The 22691-nt window shown below is 28.2% G+C and overlaps 1 protein-coding gene across 1 annotated transcript; it reads right to left on the reverse strand.

The window, feature by feature from the left end:
- Positions 1-5162: 5162 nt before the first annotated feature.
- LOC125834249 (aldehyde dehydrogenase family 3 member F1-like) lies at positions 5163-16882 on the reverse strand. The gene is made up of 10 exons (XM_049513418.1): positions 16626-16882; positions 14868-14936; positions 14485-14581; positions 11360-11566; positions 10012-10136; positions 8889-8993; positions 8585-8757; positions 7552-7642; positions 6809-6958; positions 5163-5557 (listed from the first exon to the last, which is right to left on the reverse strand). Exons 1-10 carry the CDS (start codon positions 16869-16871, stop codon positions 5318-5320), a joined length of 1503 nt encoding a protein of 500 aa, XP_049369375.1. The 5' UTR covers positions 16872-16882; the 3' UTR covers positions 5163-5317.
- Positions 16883-22691: the final 5809 nt, after the last annotated feature.

The following is a 22691-nucleotide window of genomic DNA, read 5'->3' on the forward strand; positions in this document are numbered from 1 at the left end:
ATATTTTTTTTGGAACAAAAGGGTTTAGATTTAAGTTAGTATTGAGCATTTCGCAAAGGATTTAGGGTTTTGGATGAGCCGAAGAGGTTTAATTTGAGAGAGAGGGTATGGGAAAGGGGTGGTTTATATTGGAATATCTTTTATTTGTTAATTCATTTTGATTAGCCTTGTATGATAAATGATGATAAAGTTGAAGTTTATTTTTTTTAACACAATTAGGAACGAGTTATTTAGTATTTTAGAGAACACAATTATTATCTTCCCTAATTTAGAAATGAAACACGAGAATTAGGGACTAGAAAATAATTCGGTCACTATAATACAATTAAGGACCATTTTTTGTACTTGTCTCTAATGGTCGGTCTTTAATAAACATTTTTCTTGTGGTGAACTAAAATAGTTTTAAGCATACCTACAACATTTGTTAATGGTGCAGATGTAGACTTGGGATTTGGAGCTTTGTTTAGTTACTTGAGGATCTGCTCATACTACTCAAGTATGAAGATATAGCTCTCAAGTTGTTGAGCGTATGACCCAAGATTCTCCTGAGATTTGGAACCTGGACATTGTCTTGTGGCCCAATTTTTTACTATACATATTAGTATTTTGAGCATATTCGAATTGATTTGGATTTTTAATATTCTGAGCACCGGAATGAATATGATCATTTTCTTGGACCATATTAGCATTGTGTCAATTTTTGACGGTATACATTCACTTGTCCATAGTGAGCTTGATTAAAGAATGGAAAAATAACTAACTAAACTTAACCAACTTTTAATCTATTAGTTATAACTAACTAATTTCCTCGCTAACAATGTGAAGTACTCTTCTGCACTTGTTATCCTTCAACATAAATGTTCTTTCAAGTTAATAAAATGTTCCATTTGTTATAATACAGTATCTTGATTTTTATTCTCAAAAAATTAATTGATATATAATAAGTTTTAAGTAGGTTAATTCTAAATTTTAAAATATCACATAAAGTTCTATTATTTTTTTAAAACTATAAACTTATGAATTTGAAAAGAAACTTGAGGATATGTAAATCTTAGTGCCTCAATTGATTGGCTACCTGAATGTTAAGAATTCATCACCAACATAATCATTTACTTAAGATAAGTCAAGAGAAATCTAGAATATTCCAGAATTGTAGAGAATTGAAGGAACATCTCTAGAATGTGTATTCTAGAGAGAAAAAGTCTAGAAATGTTCTAGAAAAGATAGCTCTAGAAAAAACATAGTTAGAAATATTCTAGAATAGATTAGTATGTATCTCTATAGATTCTTCCATCACCTCCTATAAATAGAGGTGGATCATTTGATATGTAACTAAGCAAGGTACAAACTAAGTAAGAAAGCAAGTAAGTAAGAAAGCAAGAGAGCAAACAAGTGTGTGATCAAGTAGAGAGTGTTGTTGAAGCAAGCAACAAGTGTGATCAAGATTGTAAGACCAAAGCGGGTCCTTACTTTGATATAATAAAACTCAAGTTGTGAGAGATCAATAGTCCCCGTCGTCTCTCTCCAAATAATATTCAACAAGTGGTATCAGAGCCTGGTGGATAAGAGCGAGGTAGTAACTCAAAGAAGATCTTACAATCTATTGTTGGAGGCTACAAGTCGCAAGGATTTCGCAAGTACTCTCAATAGCGTTGAGAAGCTCAACGCAAGCAACTACGGATCATGGAGCACAAACATGCAATATTACTTTCTTGGCCAAGAATTATGGGATATCATCGGTGAATTAGAGACCACACCACCAACAGATGCTGAAGCAGCAAAAAGGTAGAAGGTCAAAGCTGGAAAGGCTATGTTTGTTCTCTCTGTAACAATTGAGGATTAGTTCTTGCAATGAATTAAGAATTCCAAGACACTTAAAGAAGCTTGGGACACCTTGGAAACAATTATTACTAAGAAGAATGATGCGAGATTACAAAGGCTTGAAAATGAGCTTTTGTCGATCTCTCAACGGAATATGACAATCAACCAATACTTTTCAAAGGTAAAATCTTTATCTGATGAAATATCAAAATTAGATCCTGAGAATGATGTCACGGAGACAAGAATGAGAAGAATCATTGTTCATGGTCTAAGGCCGGAGTACAAATGCATAATTACAGCCACACGGGGATGGGCCACAGAACCAACTTTATTTGAGTTGGAAATTTTGTTGGCAAATGAAGAAGATTTGGAGAAGCCATTACCAAGTCTCACTATAAATGATGAAGATAAGGCGCTCTTCAGCAAAAGGCATGACTATCAAAAAAGAGAAGTGGAGAGAAGATCACGGCCAGGGAGAGACCAAAAGAATCAATATCAAAGAAGTCAACGACAAAACAAGCAGGTGAAAGGCTTTAACAACCGACAAATAGAGAAGTGCTACAATTATGGAAAGAAAGGACACTACGCCAGAGACTGCTGGTATAAGAAAGTTGAAGGTAATGTAGCAACTTCTACTCAAAACAAGAAAGATGAAGAAGAAGCTTGGGATTTTGAAACCTCTTATGCAGTTGAAAAAACTAATCAACAAGAGGAGCTTGTCACCTGTCACTCTTACAAAGAAGATGAGATTGCACTTGCAACTGTAAGTGAGAAATTGTTTGATTATGAACATGATTGGATCATTCATTCAGGGTATTCCAATCACATGACTGGTGATCAAAAAAAGATCATTAACATGATCGAATATAAAGGCGGCCGAGTAGTGGTGACTTCAAATAATTCAAAAATGTCAATAACTCATATTGGCAAGACGGTGTTTGTGCCACATCACAGCTCAAGACAAGTGGAACTTCAAAATGTCTACCATGTTCCAGGTATGAAGAAAACTTATTATCTGTATCGCAACTAACAGATTCTGGTAACTATGTCTTGTTTGGGCCAAATGACGTAAAAGTATATCGAAACTTAAAAGTTACAAGTACACCAATCATGGAAGGGAGAATATTAGAATCAATCTACGTCATGTCAGTGGAGACAACTTATGTTGAGAAAACACGGAGTAATGAAATAGTTGATCTATGGCATGCATGTCTTGGGCACGTGTGCTATAGCAAACTAAAACTCATGATGCAACAGTCAAAATTAAAAGGTCTTCCCAAGCTTGAGATTAAAGGAGACATTATATGTGTTGGATGTCAATATGGGAAAGCACATCAACTTCTCTATGGTAAATCCAAGTATCAAGCAAAGGAGCCATTGGAGCTAGTACACTCAGACGTGTTTGGACCAGTGAAGCAGTCCTCCATCAGCGGTTACCGTTACATAGTAACATTCATTGATGACTTCTCAAGGTACGTATGGATTTATTTTTTAAAAGAGAAATATGAAGTATTTCAGAAGTTTAAATAGTTCCAATATACTGTGGAAAATGTTATTGGAAGAAAAATTAAATGTCTCCGTACGGACAATCAGGGAGAGGACACGTCACAAGAGTTCAATGATTATCTTAAAGAGAAGATGATAAGATGACAGTTAACTTGCCCAAATACGCCACAACAAAATGGAGTGGCTGAAAGAAAAGATAGACATCTCGTAAGGATATGCAGAAGTATGCTGCATAGTATGAATGTACCAGCAAGGTTTTGGGCAGAATGCATGAAGATTGTTGTCCACATCATCAACAGGTTGCCGCATGCAAGATTGAGATTCATCTCACCATTTGAGAAACTTAAAAAAATAATTCCTACCGTAAGCTACTTTCGAGTTTTTGGTTGTGTGTGCTATGTGTTCGTGCCAGATCATCTACGCAGCAAGTTTGATAAGAAAGTTGTTCGTTGCATCTTTGTTGGATACGACGAACAAAGAAAAGGATGGAAGTGTTGTGACCCTACCACAAATCGGACATATGTGTCAAGAAATGTGGTATTTGACGAAGCATCGTCTTGGTGGTCCAAAGAAGTCTTCCTACCAGACCAATAGTTATTGAGCAAAAGCTGCAAGATAAGCTCAATGAAGTAGAACAAGGGAACAAGATAGAATCTAACCAGAAGGTATCTCCACAAAAGGAAAAGAAAAGCTTATGGCAAACTGGAGCTTGTGAAACACCAGATGAGTTGCAAGAAGAAGTCCAAGAAGAGTCATAATCGCAACTGAGGAGGTCTACACGACTGAGGCGTCCAAACACCAAGTACATAGATGTAGCATTAACTGAGGTGGTTTACATTAAAGAGGCTACTACCTTCGAAGAAGCTTCAAAGAGTAGGGATCGGAATAATCCGACAAAGGTAGAGATCCTCAAAGGGCATGGACATTATGATGCTTGCAAAGTTTCAAGAATCGCTCACAACAGACGTAAAGAAAAAATTAAGTTGGTGTTGAGGGGGAGTGTTAAGAATTCATCACCAACTTAATTATTTACTTAAGATAATTCAAGAGAAATCTAGAATATTCCAGAATTGTAGAGAATTGAAGGAACATCTGTAGAATGTGTATTCTAGAGAGAGAAAGTCTAGAAATGTTCTAGAAAAGATAGTTCTAGAAAAAAGATATTTAGGAATATTCTAGAAGAGAGTAGTATGTATCTCTCTAGATTCTTCCATCACCTCCTATAAATAGAGGTGGATCATTTGATATGTAACTAAGCAAGATGCACTAAGTAACAAAGCAAGTAAGTAAGAAAGCAAGAGAGCAAACAAGTGTGTGCTCAAGTAGAGAGTGTTGCTGAAGCAAGCAACAAGTGTGATCAAGATTGTAAGACCGAAGCGGGTCCTTACTTTGATATAATAAAACTCAAGTTGTGAGAGATCGATAGTCCCCGTCGTCTCTCTCCAAATAATATTCGACACTGAACTCAGTAGTAAATGCGGGAAGACCTATTACTCCCAAATGTTTACTAAAACATTTAAGAATTTATAACAATTTATGAAGTTACAATCCAAATTTTATAAAAAGAAAATAAGTTAAAGAGATTGTGCTAATAACGTATTATTATAAAATGAAAAAAAGTAATACAAAACAAGAAAAGTAGATAAAACAAGTAGAAATGAGAGTATTATTATTTTTCATATAAGTGTGTATCTAACAAAAACTTACAAAATCTTTATTTATAAGATTACATTACGAAATCTTTTATTTATAGGATTACATTAAGTAATATTAAAAGGTATCATGTACATAACTATTAACTATTTAGGGATTATGACAAAGAAGAGTTGTAATAGTAATGGAAAATCACAATAAAAACATTTATTCCTCTGTGAGTTTTGAATGGAAATGGACATCCACACTTCAATTGTAAATTACATACCAAACTAATAATTAAATTACAAGTACAAATAATTGCAACTATAAAATGGGGCAAACATATATATGTATATCAAGCCTTTTTTAGTCCTAGTGTAATAAGAACTATACTAAGATAATCATATATAAAAGCAGATTTAAAGAGTTGAAGTGTATGATCACTCCAAGGAGGATATCTAAACCAAATGTCTGTAAGAAAGCTCCTTCTTGCAATTGCTTTCTCATGGCTAAATATATCAAATGAAAATTTCCCATGGTACCTTCCAAAGCCACTTTGTCCTACTCCTCCAAATGGAAGTGTATCAACTGCATACTGCATTTGTATGTGTAGCAAAGTCATCTTGATGATTAGGTTGATCATTAAATCATAATAAAGATTGGTGTTATGAAGAGAAATATTATTGAGAGGGGGTTCTAGAATTATTCTAAATGTAATTAACTTATTTTTGAGTGTCATGTTATATATTTGATTCAAAGTATAAAAACTCAAGTAATTTACTTTTTAGCTAATTTGGTTAAAGATGGATGACCTTTTATATATGTGACAAAAATGGAAATATACTTTTGTGTGATAAACTTCAAAGTTGAAGGACTTTTATGTGATAAAAATAGAAAACTAATATTTGACTATGAATGCATATTTGAATCTTTAAGATGTTGTCTTTAGGTTTCAATACTACATGATTAATACTGTTTTTCAACATCAAAATATGTGTAATTTATTTACTTTTATATATAATAAATATATTATTGAAGTTAAATATTAGAAGGAATATAAATTTAATATATAAAATCACTATTTGATTATAAAAACTATTTTTGTTCGTTAGTGATGGTGGAGATGATTTGTTGAGGTGATGGTTGGTGCTAATGGCTAGTAACAATTGTGGTGATCATAGTTGTGATGGTGGAGGTGTTTGGTGTAGTAGTGACGTCGCGATAGAGGTGGTTGGTAGTGGTGGTGACGGTGATGGTGGAGTTGATCAATTTTAGTAGTTGGCAGTGGCTGAAGAGTGTGTGGTGATTGATGATGGTGTTGATAGTAGTATTGGTCGTGGCTGAAGAATGTGTGGTGATTGATGATGGTGCTGATGATAGTTGATGGTGGTGTTAATTATGAAGGCAGGGGTGGTTAGTAATTAGAATAGACCGCAGTGATAGTAGTGGTTGATGGTGATAGCAAAGATGGTGAGAGTGGTGATGACAGTGAATATTATTATAATAAGGAAGGTGGTAAATTTAATACCAACTGACACTAATGATTGACAGTTGTGGTGATTGACGGATTGCAATGGCAAAATGGTTGGTGGTGATGGCTAGAGACGATGGTGGTGATAGAAATTGTGACAACAAAATGTGGTTAGTAATGGTGTTTGATAGTTAAGAACAAAATTATGGTAAAAATTGTCCAAGATCCTAATAATTAAATATATTCATTCAATAAATATTTAATTGTTAATGCAACCAATACACTTGATGACCTAAAATCTGTCTAACTAGCAAACTCACATTATTTCATCACAATGTGAAAAAATAAAAGTGAATTAAAGGGAAAGAAACTTACTTGAATGATTGTATCATTAAACACCAAACTTCCTGAAGATGTTCTTTTTGTAATATTTCTTTTGAACTCTTCATTCTTTGTAAAGGCATATATAGTAAGTGGCTTAGGCCGTGCATTGATAAATTCAATGCTGTCCTCAATTTTATCCAACTAATGACAAAAAAAAATTAAAAAAAATTAACCTTAATTAGAACAAGTATTGCCCTTTTCAGTCAAAAATAAAATGTTGAGTACATTTTAGTTATTAATTTTTAATGAACCATACATAATCCTCTACATTTTTTTTAAAAAAAATATACACACTTGTCAAATAAAATATCGTTCAACTAATAAGTTGATGTTAAATGAGTCGATATACCAACATTATACATTATAATTCAAGGTCAATATATTTTTTGCCAATCAAACTAAACTTCTAAAAATATATTGGACTTTGGACTTGTAATAGAGGGGCAATATATTGAAGGTTATTATAAGCTTAAATCAAATTATATTATAAAGATAATCGAAATGATCAAAAGTTTAAGTATTTAGAGAAAAGAGCAAAGGAAGTGATGGGCAAGGGATCGGAAAGGTAAAAAGATGCGATTTTACAATTCATAATTTTAGTTAGAAAAGGGATTATTTTGTAAAATTATGGACACAATGGAACATGTTCTCTAATTTTCTCGATTAGTATTCTAAACCTTAAATCCTGGACCTTTTCATATGTTCGAAAAATAATATTATAATATATGTCTTACTGTTATGATAGGGAGCAATGGGCCAAAAATTTCCTCAGTCATGATTGTAGATTGCATGGGAGGATCCAGTAATACTGTGGGCTCAATGTACCTGCATTTACACATATAATCATTCAACAAATTAAATGCAATATTGCTGGCAACTTTTAAAATAACACAAGATAATAATTTAAATTAATTATGTGTCGTTTTGTACAAAGACAATATTTTTTTAAAAAAAACAATTGGTTACTGAAGAAACTTTTTCAAGGAATATAATTTTTATAACAAGGGAAAGAAATTGCTTTCCTCTCTTATTGATAGTGCATTATATTACTTCCTTTCATTAATACTTAAATATTATTATCACTATTAATACATAAAATTGACCAGTTAATTGCATAATTTTTCATCAAATATGTCGGTCATTATTTATTTTTCTTAAATGAGTTGGTCTTTAAGTTTTGCTTTTAAAATTGAATTCATGAAATATTATAATGCGTTATTTCTAGATATTGTGAAAGATGTTCTACCAGAAATATTCTTTTTTATTACTTTGACTCATAAAAATATAAACTTATATCGTGTGATAAAGTTATTTGTCTTAAGAGACAAAAATTAAAAATCAACCACAAAATTAAAAAAAATATGTAAATGACCCAAAATTGACTTAAAACACTATGTAATTGATAGCTCTATGATTGAATAGTATTTGTAAGCATATATTTTTAGAAAATACTTTTCCTTCATCAATCAAATACTAACCACCGTTATAACAATAACATATCAAATATAATTAAATATGAACAACATTTCCCAAAGATCATTTTATGAAAAAGAATGTTTTTTTTTTTGCCTATCAACTACACTTTAATGTAACACAACAACAACATATCCAGTATATATTCATAAAAGTGAAATTTAGAAAAGATAAAGTGTACGCAGATCTTATGGTCACTACTTTAGAAATAGAGATGTTTTTTCCGATAAACCCTCGATTCTTCAATGTAAAAACTATATAAATTAAAATGTGGGGAAAATTAAAGTTACTCACAAATTATCTTCATCAGATGATCCTCCATATATAACTGAATTTTTTACCATTGGCTCATCTAAGAGATTCTTTAATCTCAAGAAATGATTTTTGTTAACTATCCTTGAAATTGAATGTGATTCTTTTGGATTTTCTCCAAACATTTTTGGAATCCCAAGTTTAATCAATTTTACCTAGTGCAACATTGAAATGAGAATTAATTATTAGTATTTGATGACAAACCAATAAATACTTGTCAAAAGTATAACTCCTGAATTTTTTTTACTTTATTGAACAACGCAATCACATCAAATACACTACATACCAATTCGTTGACAAACGTCTTGTCGACGAGGATATAATCAATTCCAATACATGCTTGGCCAGCACAACTCCCAAATTTTCCAGAAAGAATTCTTTTCATTGCAATCTATGAGAAGTGAAAGAAAGAAACACAGATATTAGATAAAATTAGTATAGAATAAATCAAATTATTAAAAGAAATACTTTGATGTTAAAATGTTTGAACCAAGTCGTTTGCATTAAAGAGTTTAAATAGTTGGAAATAAAGGAGATAACATGTTGGTTTAGTACTATTTTTATATTGCGGGCTTTATTCTTTTTCTTGAACTAAAATCGTAAAAATATTTTGTTGATTATTGGCGATAAGATTTACACCAAAATATTTGAATTTTCTTACCATTCTTTAAATAGTTAAAAATATGGTACTTCTATTTTTCCAATTTCTTTCTCACTTATTCAAATATCTAAAATTTAGAACTATTTTTATAATTAAAAAAAAATCATTGAAAAAATAAGCAAGAATTGTTTTTTTTCTTTTAGTAGAAATTATGTATGGTGTTTAGTTTTTCCTTCCTACAATCCCCGCGCTAACATGCTTTAATTTACTCGCCCTTCCTTCCCATTCAAGCTGGCGAAGGCGCTCCTATATCTAACTACCATTCATCTAGATCACATATTGACACGTACATAATGCATTATAATCAAAAGATAGAAAAAGAAAAGAAGATTTATGCATACATGTACTATTTATATAGGGACTAAGGACAAATATATCCTGAACTATCGTAAATTGTATGTTGATACCCTCCGTCATACTTTTGGGACATTGATTCCCCTGTTGTCCAAAAATTAGAGCAGATATACCCTTCACTCTAACGGAAGACTAAATAGGGACACGTGGTGCAATCTTATCCGTCAGGTCGGCGGATAAGATTATGACACGTGTATGTCCGTTGGTATAAAGGGTATATATGCTCTAGTTTTTGAACGGCATGGCACCAATATCCCAAAAGTATGACGGATGATATCTGCATACCGTTTACGATAGTTCGGGGATATATTTATCCTTTTTCCCATTTATTTTTCTAAAAAAAAAGGAAATTTAAACAAATTTGAAAATAGAGAGAAATGAAAGTTGAATTTACTTTTTTATCCCAAGAACTTGAGAGTGAATCAATGATAACAGGGCATTTTCCCCCTAATTCAAGGGTCACTGGAGTCAAATGCTTGGCTGCAGCGCCAATGACAATTTGAGCCACTTTTGGACTCCCTGTAAATATTTTGAGAATATTTAATTATTTATCGTAAGCATAAAATGAGAAAAATTTAATTAATTTTATATAATTATTTGTAATAACATGAACAAACTAATATCGTATTATTATTTATTTGTTACTTTTTTCCACACAATTTTTAACATATGTTGAGCCATAAAACAATCATACTTTAACAGGTTGGCCTATTAAATGACATAAAATAACCCTAATTTATGATATTTGCGTCCAGTAGCCCATACTCATGTTTCAGGTTATAAATTTTTTGAATTTAGCAAACGAAAAAAATCTTCCCCTAAAATAACATTAATTTTTTGTTTATGATATTCTATCTCTCACTTGAAGATTTTATCCAATTAATGAATCTCTTTATTTCATTTTCTTAAATTTCTGTAATCGAAATTGATATTATATCAAAATATATCTCATATTTTTTTTGTGCAATAATCAGTGTATAACTTGAAAAAATATGGGATATGTTATTAATATATATAACAAACATAATATGTATACATATTGATTTAATGTATAGCTAGAATAATATGTATACATATAAATGTATTAAAATTGATATCATTCATTTATTTGAGATATATATTATGCTAGTATACATATAATGTACTTATATCACCTATGTATAACACAATATTTAATATTCAATCAACGAAATTGTATCAATATTTATGTATATCATAAATGATAAAAATTGAGATACAACCAAATTCAGTCTCAACAATCAATCTGAAAATCAAGAGCACGTGATATTGATAAGCAATAATTATTTCTACAAAATGTACCATTTTTATCACCAGTGATATGCAATCATCATTAAATATTTGAGATGAAAATTCAACAGCATTATCAAGGCGAATAAACTTGATGTAATTATTAGAAAACTCATGTATGTGTAATTACATTATTTGTATCAAATAAATTTATATATACTAGATTATGAGATAACAACAGACACAGATGAGATCATCTAAAAAAAATTATGATTAGATTCATAAAATATCTAGACGACCAACTAGGTAAATAACTGTAAGATAAATTAATGATTATTTTCAAACAAAACCTGAAGGAAGCTCACAAACAGATATGAACAAGTAGTTAGGTAAAATCAACATTGCATGTGTAGTGTGTGTCTACAAGTGGATCTTGTGCAACAGAGAGAAGACATATAAAAAGGAAAATAAATTGGGGAAATTTAAGTTCAAACCTGTAAAGAAAATCTTGTCCCATTTTTGTTGCAACAATTTGTCACCAACTGTATAATCACCTTCAATGACTTTAATAGCTTTGGTATCCAAATAATTGGGAATTATTTTGGCTAACACTGATGAAGATGCTGGAGCCTGATCAGAAGGTTTCAACACCACCACATTTCCAGCTGCTATTGCTCCAATTAGTGGTTCCAATGATAAACCTATGTTCAATGGAAAAATGTATGAACACATTAATTCCTTAGCTTATATTTCTATGCGTAAAGATATAGCATCTAGGCCTAATTCGACTCCAAAAGCTAGTTTAAAGGGTAGAGGATCAAGTCGTAAAATGAGATTACTCATTTCATTAATCATCAATGTAGGACTTTTCATTCTTTAACACTTCATCCCACGCACAGTGTTGATCGGGGATCTGATGTGTGGGCAGTTTTTTATTTAGAGGTCTGATATTGTGTGAGAGGGATCTTGCTTGGATACCATATAAAGCTATGGGACAATGACTTTTTACTTTATGATTTTTTGATCTCTCATCCAGCACCTGACTAATGTAAATTTGGCACAATACATAAATGTGCCTTTAACTTAGTTTCAATTGACATCTATGCCCTTTAACTTTTGGCGTGCATAGGTAGGCACTCAAACTTGTATAAAATTAAACAAGTAGAGACATGCGTCCTACATGCATATTAACGTAAGACGTCATGTAGGATGTGAATTGCTACATAGAACACATATATGACTAATTTGTCTAATTGTTCGATTTTTTACAAATTTTAGTGTCTACTTGTGTACCCCAAAAGTTAAAGTGCATAGATGTCAACTGAAGTCAAGTTAAATTACATATTTATGAGTTATACCTATAAATTTACATTAAAAAATTCACTCATTTCGATAAGATAATAAGATAATATGTTTTTTGAAGAGCCCTATATAAATATATGGTCTCATTAATATTATAAATTAATAATTCGTTAAAAGTACAAATAAATCTAAGACAATTTAATGAAACATGATTCTAGTGTGTTCTATTTTTTGTTAAAATTTAAATCTTGTTGAATCTCATCCAAAAGTTTTCTTATTGCATCCAAAAGTTTTGGTGTTGTCTTTTTGAAATGCACCATAAAATCGTGAAGAGTTCTAAATGTAATAAGTGTTTCCTGACCGTAACTTGTTCCAAACATATTGTATCATCTTCTACTTTATCATCAACATTATTTTTTTCAATAGTATCCACAAATTCTTCTAAGCTCTGAAGATATGAGCATGTATCATTTTCACCCATCCAACAGGTTATTAACGTCCATTTTATTGCGGTAATCGAAATCATTAATTATGATCTCAACATTATGAATGACGTTTTCACAAGTGGATTCATTTAAATTCTCTGAGATTTCATCCCAAACGAATTTTGCGGTGTTGAAGCACTCTTTAAATTAATAAATATTAATTTATTGATTAAATAATATCTATATAAAATAATAATATTTCATGATCCCACCTATATTAGTTTAGTGAGATTTTACTGTATTTAATGATATTCAATAATACTTTTACTTCATCTTATATTAGCAGAAAATTACTCCTTTCATTCATTTTGCCTCGTCACTTTTTGACATATAAAAAAACAAAAAAAATTTCATATTTTATCCTCAGTATTAAATATTTATTCTCAAAATATTTTTTAAAATCTAATATTAAACATCATTTAATATGAATAGTTTAATAAAATACATCTATCAATAATTATTTTCTCAATGAGTGTCTCAAGTCGAACAGTAACAAATAAAAATAAACGAATGAAGTATTTTATCATAGCAATTTATGAATTATTATTATGGTGCAAATTAGAAAGCATGACCTATAATATTAGGAAAATCTTAATATTTAATTGATCAGTTATCCAAAATTCTATTCTTTTTAGTGTATGTTTTATTTACCAGCTTATAATCTTCTCTATTTCCCTTTTTTATCCTATTTTTTAATTAAAAAAATAATAAAAAAGAATGATGGTACGACATTAATGATGAGTTGATATTTTGGGTAGGATGACTTTTGGTGTGAGATTAATAAAAACAATTTTGGTATTGAAGAAGGCAATACTAATTGTTCGGTGACACCTTATCGAGCATTAATTCATTGGATGCATCGACAAGTGCGTGTAAGTTTCTTCCTCTTATTACTCTCTCCGTTCAATAATAGTCTATTATTAGACAAAGAAAATAGGTCAATAGTTATTTGCTATATTATTTTAAAGTATTCAATAATAATTATTTACTTTTACATTAAGTTCTTAATTACATTTATTATTACTTATAATCATTTCTCTATTATATTTTTCAGAATATTGTATTTATTAGTTTCAAAGTGTGACATAATAAACTTATCTTTCTATTTATAATATCTAAAGAAGTATGTAAAGTCAATAATGAATAAGTATTGTTGGAGTATTAATTTACTATTCTCTTCGTCTCATTTTAGGTGTCATTCTATTTTTTTAATCCGTTCCAAAAGAAATCACCTTACTATAATTAAAAATAATTTAAATTTAATATACTTATTTTATCTTTAATGAAATTATTTCCAACCACGTAAATAACTAAAAAATATTTTAGACAAAAAATTCACAAAGTCCTTTAATTTTATTTTTATACTCTAATAAAGAACACGTGAAGGGATGGAGTGCTGCATTATTTATTGATGTCACACCATAATTTATGATTTGATCTATAGAAACGAACCTTTATTTAAGTATTATTAATTATTAATTAAAGAGAGAACATTAAACACTAATTTTTTATTTTTTTTAAATTTTGCTTTGATCATGCATTCCGCCAAGTTTGGCTGTGATAACGATCATAAAATTTGTAATTTTCTAACAAAGTCAGAAATTTTCAAATAAAAATATAAAATATGACTCCGTCCCATTTTAGTTATCATGTTGTGCTTTTCAAAAATTTATTTGACTAATTTTAAAAGTTAAATTAGATTACATTAATTCGATATTTTAAATAAAAATTGTACAAAAAATACTATAAATTATCATTTTTTGCATATTAATATAATAAAAGATATATCGTAAAATATTAATTAAAATTCTTATTGTAAAATCAAAACTTACTAAAAGGAAAATTCCAAGAGGAAATGATGAGGACTAGACCAAGAGGCTCAGGAAGCAGCTCTGCTGAAGAAGGAAATGCAGCAAGTGGTAATTTGGCCTGTCAATTAATAACAACACTACTTTTAATTTGGACTACATACAAAGTAACCACAGTTGTTCTCGTAGGCGTTTGATCATATTTTATTATGAAAAATATAAAAAAATCTTTTTTATTCTCAGAGTGAAAAATAATATTTGAAAACTGCAATTGTGTTTGATTATGGATATAAATATAAATTTACATTTTTTGAATTCTAAATTCTTTAAAATTTTATAATTGAATTTCAATATTTTATGGTAAAATGTATTTTTTAGAATTCAATTATGAAAAAAAAAATCATTACCTTTTTGGCAGACATCCATTGTTTAAAACCATCCAGTGCATAATGGACAGATTTTACTAATGTTCCAACCTATAAATCACAACAAAGACAATTCTTAGTTTTGATGGAATTGCCTATTTACCCACGGATAAAATTTTATAGTTGAACAGTAAAAACCTCAATGATAATTCTATTTAATAATGAATTATATGAAAATTAAGTTAACTAGAACCTACGTAACAACGAATTAGCTAAAATTAATGATAAATTCCGTAACTAATTTCTTGTTTATCAAACAACAAAAATATGGTTAAGAGGTTGTTTTCTTGCAGGATTGAATTCAGCTATGCCATTCATCTCTTTTTTTTTTGTTGAATCATTTAAAAGAAATCGTGCCGACATATTACATACTATTTACACAAGTGAATAAGCAAAGTGTGCTAATAAGAGTGGTAATAGATTGATGAGTATTTTTTTTATTCTTAATAAGAGGTTTCAGTTTGAGTCATCATGGGTATCGGGTACAGAATCGTTAGAGAATGTTTTATCTCCTTCCAACATAGAATTTTTCGATATAAATTTAGATTTAAATTTTAGATTTCATATAGATTTTGAGGAAATTCAAAAAGAGAATATGTAGAGTGTTAATATCACCAATCACAAGGTACTTGCTAGAGTTGAGGGCATTCAATTAGCTAGGTTGACACTTCACCCTCCGGGCTAGAAGCTTGCTTTTGAATTCACGTTAACTCAATAATTTATATCTGTATCTTGCTTATATATATTACTTAAGAAATTTACTAAAATATTTATGAACAATCAAATATTAATATAATATTAATATAATAATATTATACTAATCGATAAACTTTAAATTCTTAATTCTCTCCTAAAAAATCCTAATTCACCCCTACCTAAATATTTCAACATTAATGAAATCATGTGTAGAATAGGGCCAAATTGCAAAGGCTAACTACACATGGAGAACTTGAGTCCATAATATACGAGGAAGGGGGCCCATTTCAACTTTTTCTTATATCATTTAATATATGCTCATGAAATTTATTTTACTATAAGTCTATAGCAACCATCATCAAATAAAAGAAGCTTTCTACTATATAACAAAAAAGAACAGCGCAATATTTATTGCCTATATATATATAGGCAATAAACATTCAATATATTAATTATAAAATGATAAGTTTTATGATTATCTTCATCGAGTTGCCCACTTATAATATTAATGTTTGTTGAAACTCTCTTCATATTGATATGTTATATATGAATGAATGAATAGACATTGAGTGTGATGGTTTATGTTAAAAGTTAACTAAGACACTAAAAGGATAATTTTGGAATATCATAAAATGCTATTAATTACTTTACAAATTAAGTCAATAATAAAATTAACATTTGTTATAAAGAAATTAAAATAGAGGAAATGAACGTAATATTACAAACCATGAAGTTATAGAATTATATGAAGGTGAACTTGAAATTATTCCTAAAAGAAAAGATACTTATGTTTAGTTCCTCGTTGATTATGATTACTCTAATAAAACCTTCAAAAGAAGGTTACAACATACCATCCAATATCACCACAACAAAATAAGAAATTAGTGACGAACAAATTTTGTAGCTAAGTAATTAAAATTTTAATATCTAATTTAGAGACAAAAAACTGCAGATTCTATGAAAATTCAATTGGCTAGAGGCAATTCAGCGATCAATGACATGAAAATTCAATTAGTCAAGAACTACTTAGCGATGAGGAATTACCTCATCTTTATAAGCCTCAACTTTATGTTTTCCCAAGTCTTGTTTGAGAGCTTTGAATATATCATCTTCTTTCTCTTCAAGAAGTTTTAACAAATTTTTCAATTGTGATCTTCTCCATGATTCTTCTTTGGTTTTCCCAGACTTAAAAGTCTCTTTTAGGACTTCTAATTCTTTCTCACACTCCAACATCATTTGGGGGGTGGTGGGGTGGGAATTACACAACTTTGTCATTGTGGTAGTACTCATGATATTTAGTTTTCTTTTTAGTTCTTTTCCATTGCTTGATAGTGGTATTTATACTTGCTAACTAGATAGACCCTTCAAGTCTTGAATTAGAAAATAAATGGACATGTACGTGGATCTTTTCTTAAATTTTTTTACTCCCTCTGTCCTTAAGTACTTGTCCACTTTTCCTTTTATAGTTGTCCCGAATTACTTGTCCATTTTGACAAATCAAGAAAGGACAAATTCTTTTTATCTATTATACCCTAAATTAAATGACTAATTATTTTGAAAAATGTAGAATTTTTCATCAACTTCATAATTAATAGGAGTAAAATGGTAAACTCACTATGTCATTAATCATTTTCTTAATAGGTGTGCCAATTCAAAAGTGGACAAATAATTAAGGACAAAGGGAGTATTATTTAACTCACTTAAATATTAATTATGTGAAATGTTGGTTCACTATCATAAACAAAGATTTTTTCTTATGAAAATTTATGGTATAAATCGTGATTTGGTGTTTCCATCTATAATCTATCGAGCTAGCTTATTTGAAAAAAAAAATGAATGGTGAGCGAAGCAGATTGTTATTTGAAATAGTGGAAAACTTCATACTTTTTTCATAGGAGGATATTACTCTTCTCATTCTCTATGCGATATAGTTTGACATGACACGAAATTTATGAAATAAAGAAAGATTTTTGAAATTTTTAATTTAAACTAAGTCCTACATATCTGCGTGGCTATAAATTATTTTATAATTTAAAATTAAATTGTATTTATATATAGAAATATATTTTTTTTTAACAGCTGACTAAAAATGAAAATAGGTCATATTAATTAGAATAGTGAGAATACTATTTTTCTTTTGTCGCCACCAGGGGCGGAGCCAGCCATCTGTTAGGAGGTTCATTCGAACCCCTTCGGCTGAAATTATTACTATTTATACATGATTAAAATTATTTTTTATGTATATATAGTAGATGTCGAACCTCCATCGATTAGTTCGTGTGTTTAGTTCTTCAGATTTTGAATTTCCTCATGAAGAATTCTAGCTCCGCCATTGATGACCACTTCAATCAAAATACCTCTAAAATAGTTACTGAGATTTTTTAAGTGGAAAATACAATAATATAATACTTAGTAATTTTCTAGTACTGGCTCAAATTATAATATTCCAAACTTGTTGTGATTTCCAATTTGTTCATATTATTGTGAGTTTCAATTTTCCAGAACTCCCCAATTATGTTCATGTGGGTTTCAATAACTATTTTAAAGTGTAATTTTAAAAAGGAAAAAGGTCTCATATATCTTACGTTATCGTTAGACAAATGACTCACATATATTCTTTTCCTTTAATGAGAGTGAACAAAATATTGTAAATTAATTTTTATTAATTTTTTTTATTAAAAATAACAATCCATGTAGGGATATATTTTATCCTTCTCATACGTTTTTGGTTTACTTTTTTAATTCAATATAACATGAATTTATTATTTTGATGGTCAAATTTACTCTTTTCACTTATTTTCTTATAATCTTTACTATAGATATCCTAAAAGAAATTTAAAGATATAAATACTAAATTAATTACAATAGCAAAAAAAAGTAGTTTTATTTTATCTTTCTCTTTTTTTATTCACACTTCTTTCTTTTTATTTTTCTTAGTTTACATTAAAGAATAAAAGAAAAATTGAAATAAGAATAAGAAATTCAAATAATAATAATCAAAGAAGTTGAGCATGATCTATGTGTGAAAAAGATCAAATACATATTATTTTAAAATATTAAAAATCAGAATAAATAATTTAAAATTAATGTTATCACTTTTATAACGGTAGAAATATATGTGAGTCATTTTTATAACGGTGAGGGGCAGTTGTGTGCTAATTTTATAACGATATATATATATATATATATCCATTTTTGTAATGAAGAGCATATCAATGCTAAATGACAAACTTAAGGGGTACAACACGACCTTTTCCTTTAAAAAATACAGACTGTATTATGGTTGAATTTTTAGCACCAACAGTTATAAAGATTGTACAACAACTTTATTAACTATTTGCGCAGCAAATAATAAAGTTATAAAGTTCTCTTAGTTGTCCTACAAATATATAGATGTTCAACTTTTTCGTGTTATTTATTAACCATTAACTGATTTTAGATAGATAAAAAAAAAGAGTTAAATGTCAAAAAAATATTTATAATATATATTTTTTAGTTTTATACTTTAATTATTAAGAAGTGTGAGAAATATAATTAAATTACTCCCCTCTATTCATTTTAGTTGTTATATTTTAACTTGACACATCTATTAAAAAAATAATTACTGATATAGGTCTTTTACTAAACTATTGCTAGAAATGATTTGAAGAAAGAGTATTTAATATTGAGGATAAACATGAAAAAATATTATTATTTTTTCTTGATATGTCAAAAGTGCCAAGTAAAAATGAAAATCTATTTTTTAAAAAATAATAAATAAAAGTGAACGAAAGGAGTATTATATATTAATTTGAAAAATACACCTCAATATTAACTGGATCAAATATGTGTGTATTTTTTTTTCAATCTCATCTCCTTCTATATCTATACTTATTATAAAACACTTTTCTCCATTTTATTCTTAATTTTTTTTTATAGAAGATTAATTTGATTATTCTTCATTTTAATTTTACTTTTCGCTATGGTGGAACTATTTTTCAAGTGGTAATCATATGGCAATTTCTAATTTTTTTTAAAGGATGCAATACATACCTAATTACATATTATTTAAGATGCGTTTATAAAATTATTTATAAATAATAATTTAAATGTTTTCTTAGATTTTCAATAGTTTATGTGTGAATTTTTTTTTTAAAAATATTAAATATACTTTTGATACTTCAAAATAAAAGAGGCCAACTTTAGAAGAAAAGAGTTAATAGGCGTATTGGACATATGATTTTATTTCGTGATTTAAAATTACAATATAAAATTAATATTTGGACATATAATTTTATTTCATAATTTTAACTTATGAAATTTCAAATTCTCAAAAGAGATTGATTTAGGAATTTCGTATTATAATCTTACATTTTTAAATATAAAGTTGATCCATAAATTTATATTTTATTTTAAAAAAAGTTTTACTTGTCATTTTACATCTGCCAACCATTTAATTTATATGTAAATAATTATTTATATCGGATTTAACTATTACTTCTATCAATTAAATTTATTATTGTTTCAAATCAATGGTAGAAGTAATAGTTAAATTTTACTTATATTAAAGAATAGTGCATTGTAACTTATGTTTAATTTTACTTTTTAATTGAACTAAAGTTTGATTAATAAATATATATCTTTTTAAAAATAACTTTGTGATAGTGTATCATATTTTTGTTATAAACTTTTATTTATTTGTTAAGATTATATATAGAACAATTTAATAGTTCACAACTTATGGAGGTTTTACATAAGAATAAAAATATATCTAAAAGTTAAATTGTATATCCAAGCATAATTTTGATTTATCTCATATAATTACATAACGTGATTTCATTTCACATGGTCGAATGGACCCTTAAGACTCTTAATCATGTAACTATGAGAATTATAAATAATGCCTTTTAATCAAGAGTTAAGTATAAAAAATATACCTAAAGTATATTTTTTCTTTCAAAGTTTCATACCTAAATTATTGGAGGGGTGAGAAATACAACTAAACTATCACTCATTAATATAAAAAACTATCTTTTTTTTAAATTTATATCTAAACTATTAAAAATATGAAAAACATACCTAAAATATCACTCATAAATTTGATAAACATATATTTATCACTCATAATGTCAATATTCCAATAAAATAAAAAAGGTAAAGCAAAAAAAATGAAAAGGTCAAAATACAAAAAATTCTCACATAACTATTGCCAATCATGCGAGGCACAACATAAATTTTTTAGGTAAAAAAAGTTTCACCCAATTAATGTTAATCATCCTCTCAAAAAAGGTTTACCCAATAAATATTAATCACCTTTTTATTATGAGATAATATCTACGATATTTTCTTAATTATGAATTATTTTCTCAACTTTAATTTTTAACTCAAAAATCACTCAATTATAAACTATTTTCTTAGAAAGTCACTTAACTTTATTTATTTAACTCAAAATTCACTCAAGTATAATTGAAAAATAAATGGATATATTTTTATTTCTCAAAATTTTGATTAAAATAAAAACTGCATGTCACTGTATTTTGATTGAAAAATCAATTAAATAGATTAAATGACTATGTAAGTAAAACACTCATACTTAAATAATTTTTGAGTTCAAAATCAAAGATGAATTACTGTCTATAAAAAAAATCCGTAATTAAGTGATTATTGAGTTAAATACTAAAACAAAATGTTTCTGAAAATAATAATAACTCATAATTAAATAACCTTCAATATTAATATATCTTTTATTACTTCTACCCAATTTTTTAAAAGTTTGGGACCCATTAAATTGTCAAACTCTTTAGTCACTTTCAATCAAGAAGCCCCCCAAACAACATGTCTACCTCCTCTCTGACAGTGAAGTATGCATTGATTAGATAGTTTCTATACATAGTATTACTATATATTTTTGTCCTCTTTGCGAAGCTTACTCTCTCAGTCTCATTTATATTGATACTATTTAAGAATTATTTTTTTTGCATATTTAAAATAATTTTCTAATATTTATAAGACTAAAAATCACTTTTATCTTTTTGAAATAATCTCTTCTTTTGTATCTAATGCAATCGAAAAGACATTAATTAATGAAACTGTATCATACGGATCAGTTTCTTTTTATATAAATAAACTTTAATCTTTAAATAAAATCCTTCCATTCGAACGAAAAAATCTTTTGAATTTTTTTTATTATTATTATATAAAGGTAATTATTATTTTTTGTGACAGACTAAAAAGAAAAAAAAAGTAAAACATAAATTGGAAATTAATTTTAATTAAGCATAATCACCTTTTAGGAAACTTAATAGTTAATAATGTTTACACGTAATTACGTAAAACAAGAAGCATCCACAAAGCATGAAAGCATTACTATTCATTGTATGTAGTTCATATTACATAGTAGCTTTTAATGTTGGTAGATATGCGTAGCTCTCATATAGTTCCCTGCCTAGCCTCTATAATTTTGAATGATTTTTCAAGACTTCATAGCCAATATTTTTTACATGGTCAATACTTATCATTCAAATCCCAAATTTGTATAGTTTCTTAAATTGTTAATTATTGTGATTTATAGTATTTTTATGTAATTTTAAAATAATATATAGTATTTCCGTTGTCCCGATTTATGTGTCACAAATAGAATTTCAAAAGTCAACCAAACTTTTTATGTATTTTAAATATTTTAAGTTGTTAATTATTGTGATTTATATTACTTTTTATGTACAATTCACATAATATATGTTACTCCTCCGTCCTAATTTATGTGCATTGGTAGAATTTTGAGAGTCAACCGAATTTTTTAAATATGCCTTTAAAAATTTTAATTTGTTAATTGTTGTGATTTATAATATTTTTTAAATGTAATTTTTAAATATATATAGCAGACTAAAAAGACAAGAAAGACAAACAAATAAAAATGGAGAAAATACAAAAAATCTATAAATACTCTCGGTAGAAGCAGACACATCGAGGTGTCTGCTTATTTAAGTTGTTAATTATATATTGTGATTTATAATACTTTTTACGTCATTTTAAAATAATATGTGTTACTAACTCGGCCTAATTTATGTGACACTGATAGAATTATGAGAGTCAATCAAATTTTTATGTTATTTAAATTTTTTTGTTAATAAT

Source organism: Solanum verrucosum, unplaced genomic scaffold (genome assembly GCF_900185275.1).
Source record: "Solanum verrucosum unplaced genomic scaffold, falcon-dt-bn FXZP01000026.1, whole genome shotgun sequence".
NCBI classification, from domain to species: Eukaryota; Viridiplantae; Streptophyta; class Magnoliopsida; order Solanales; family Solanaceae; genus Solanum; species Solanum verrucosum.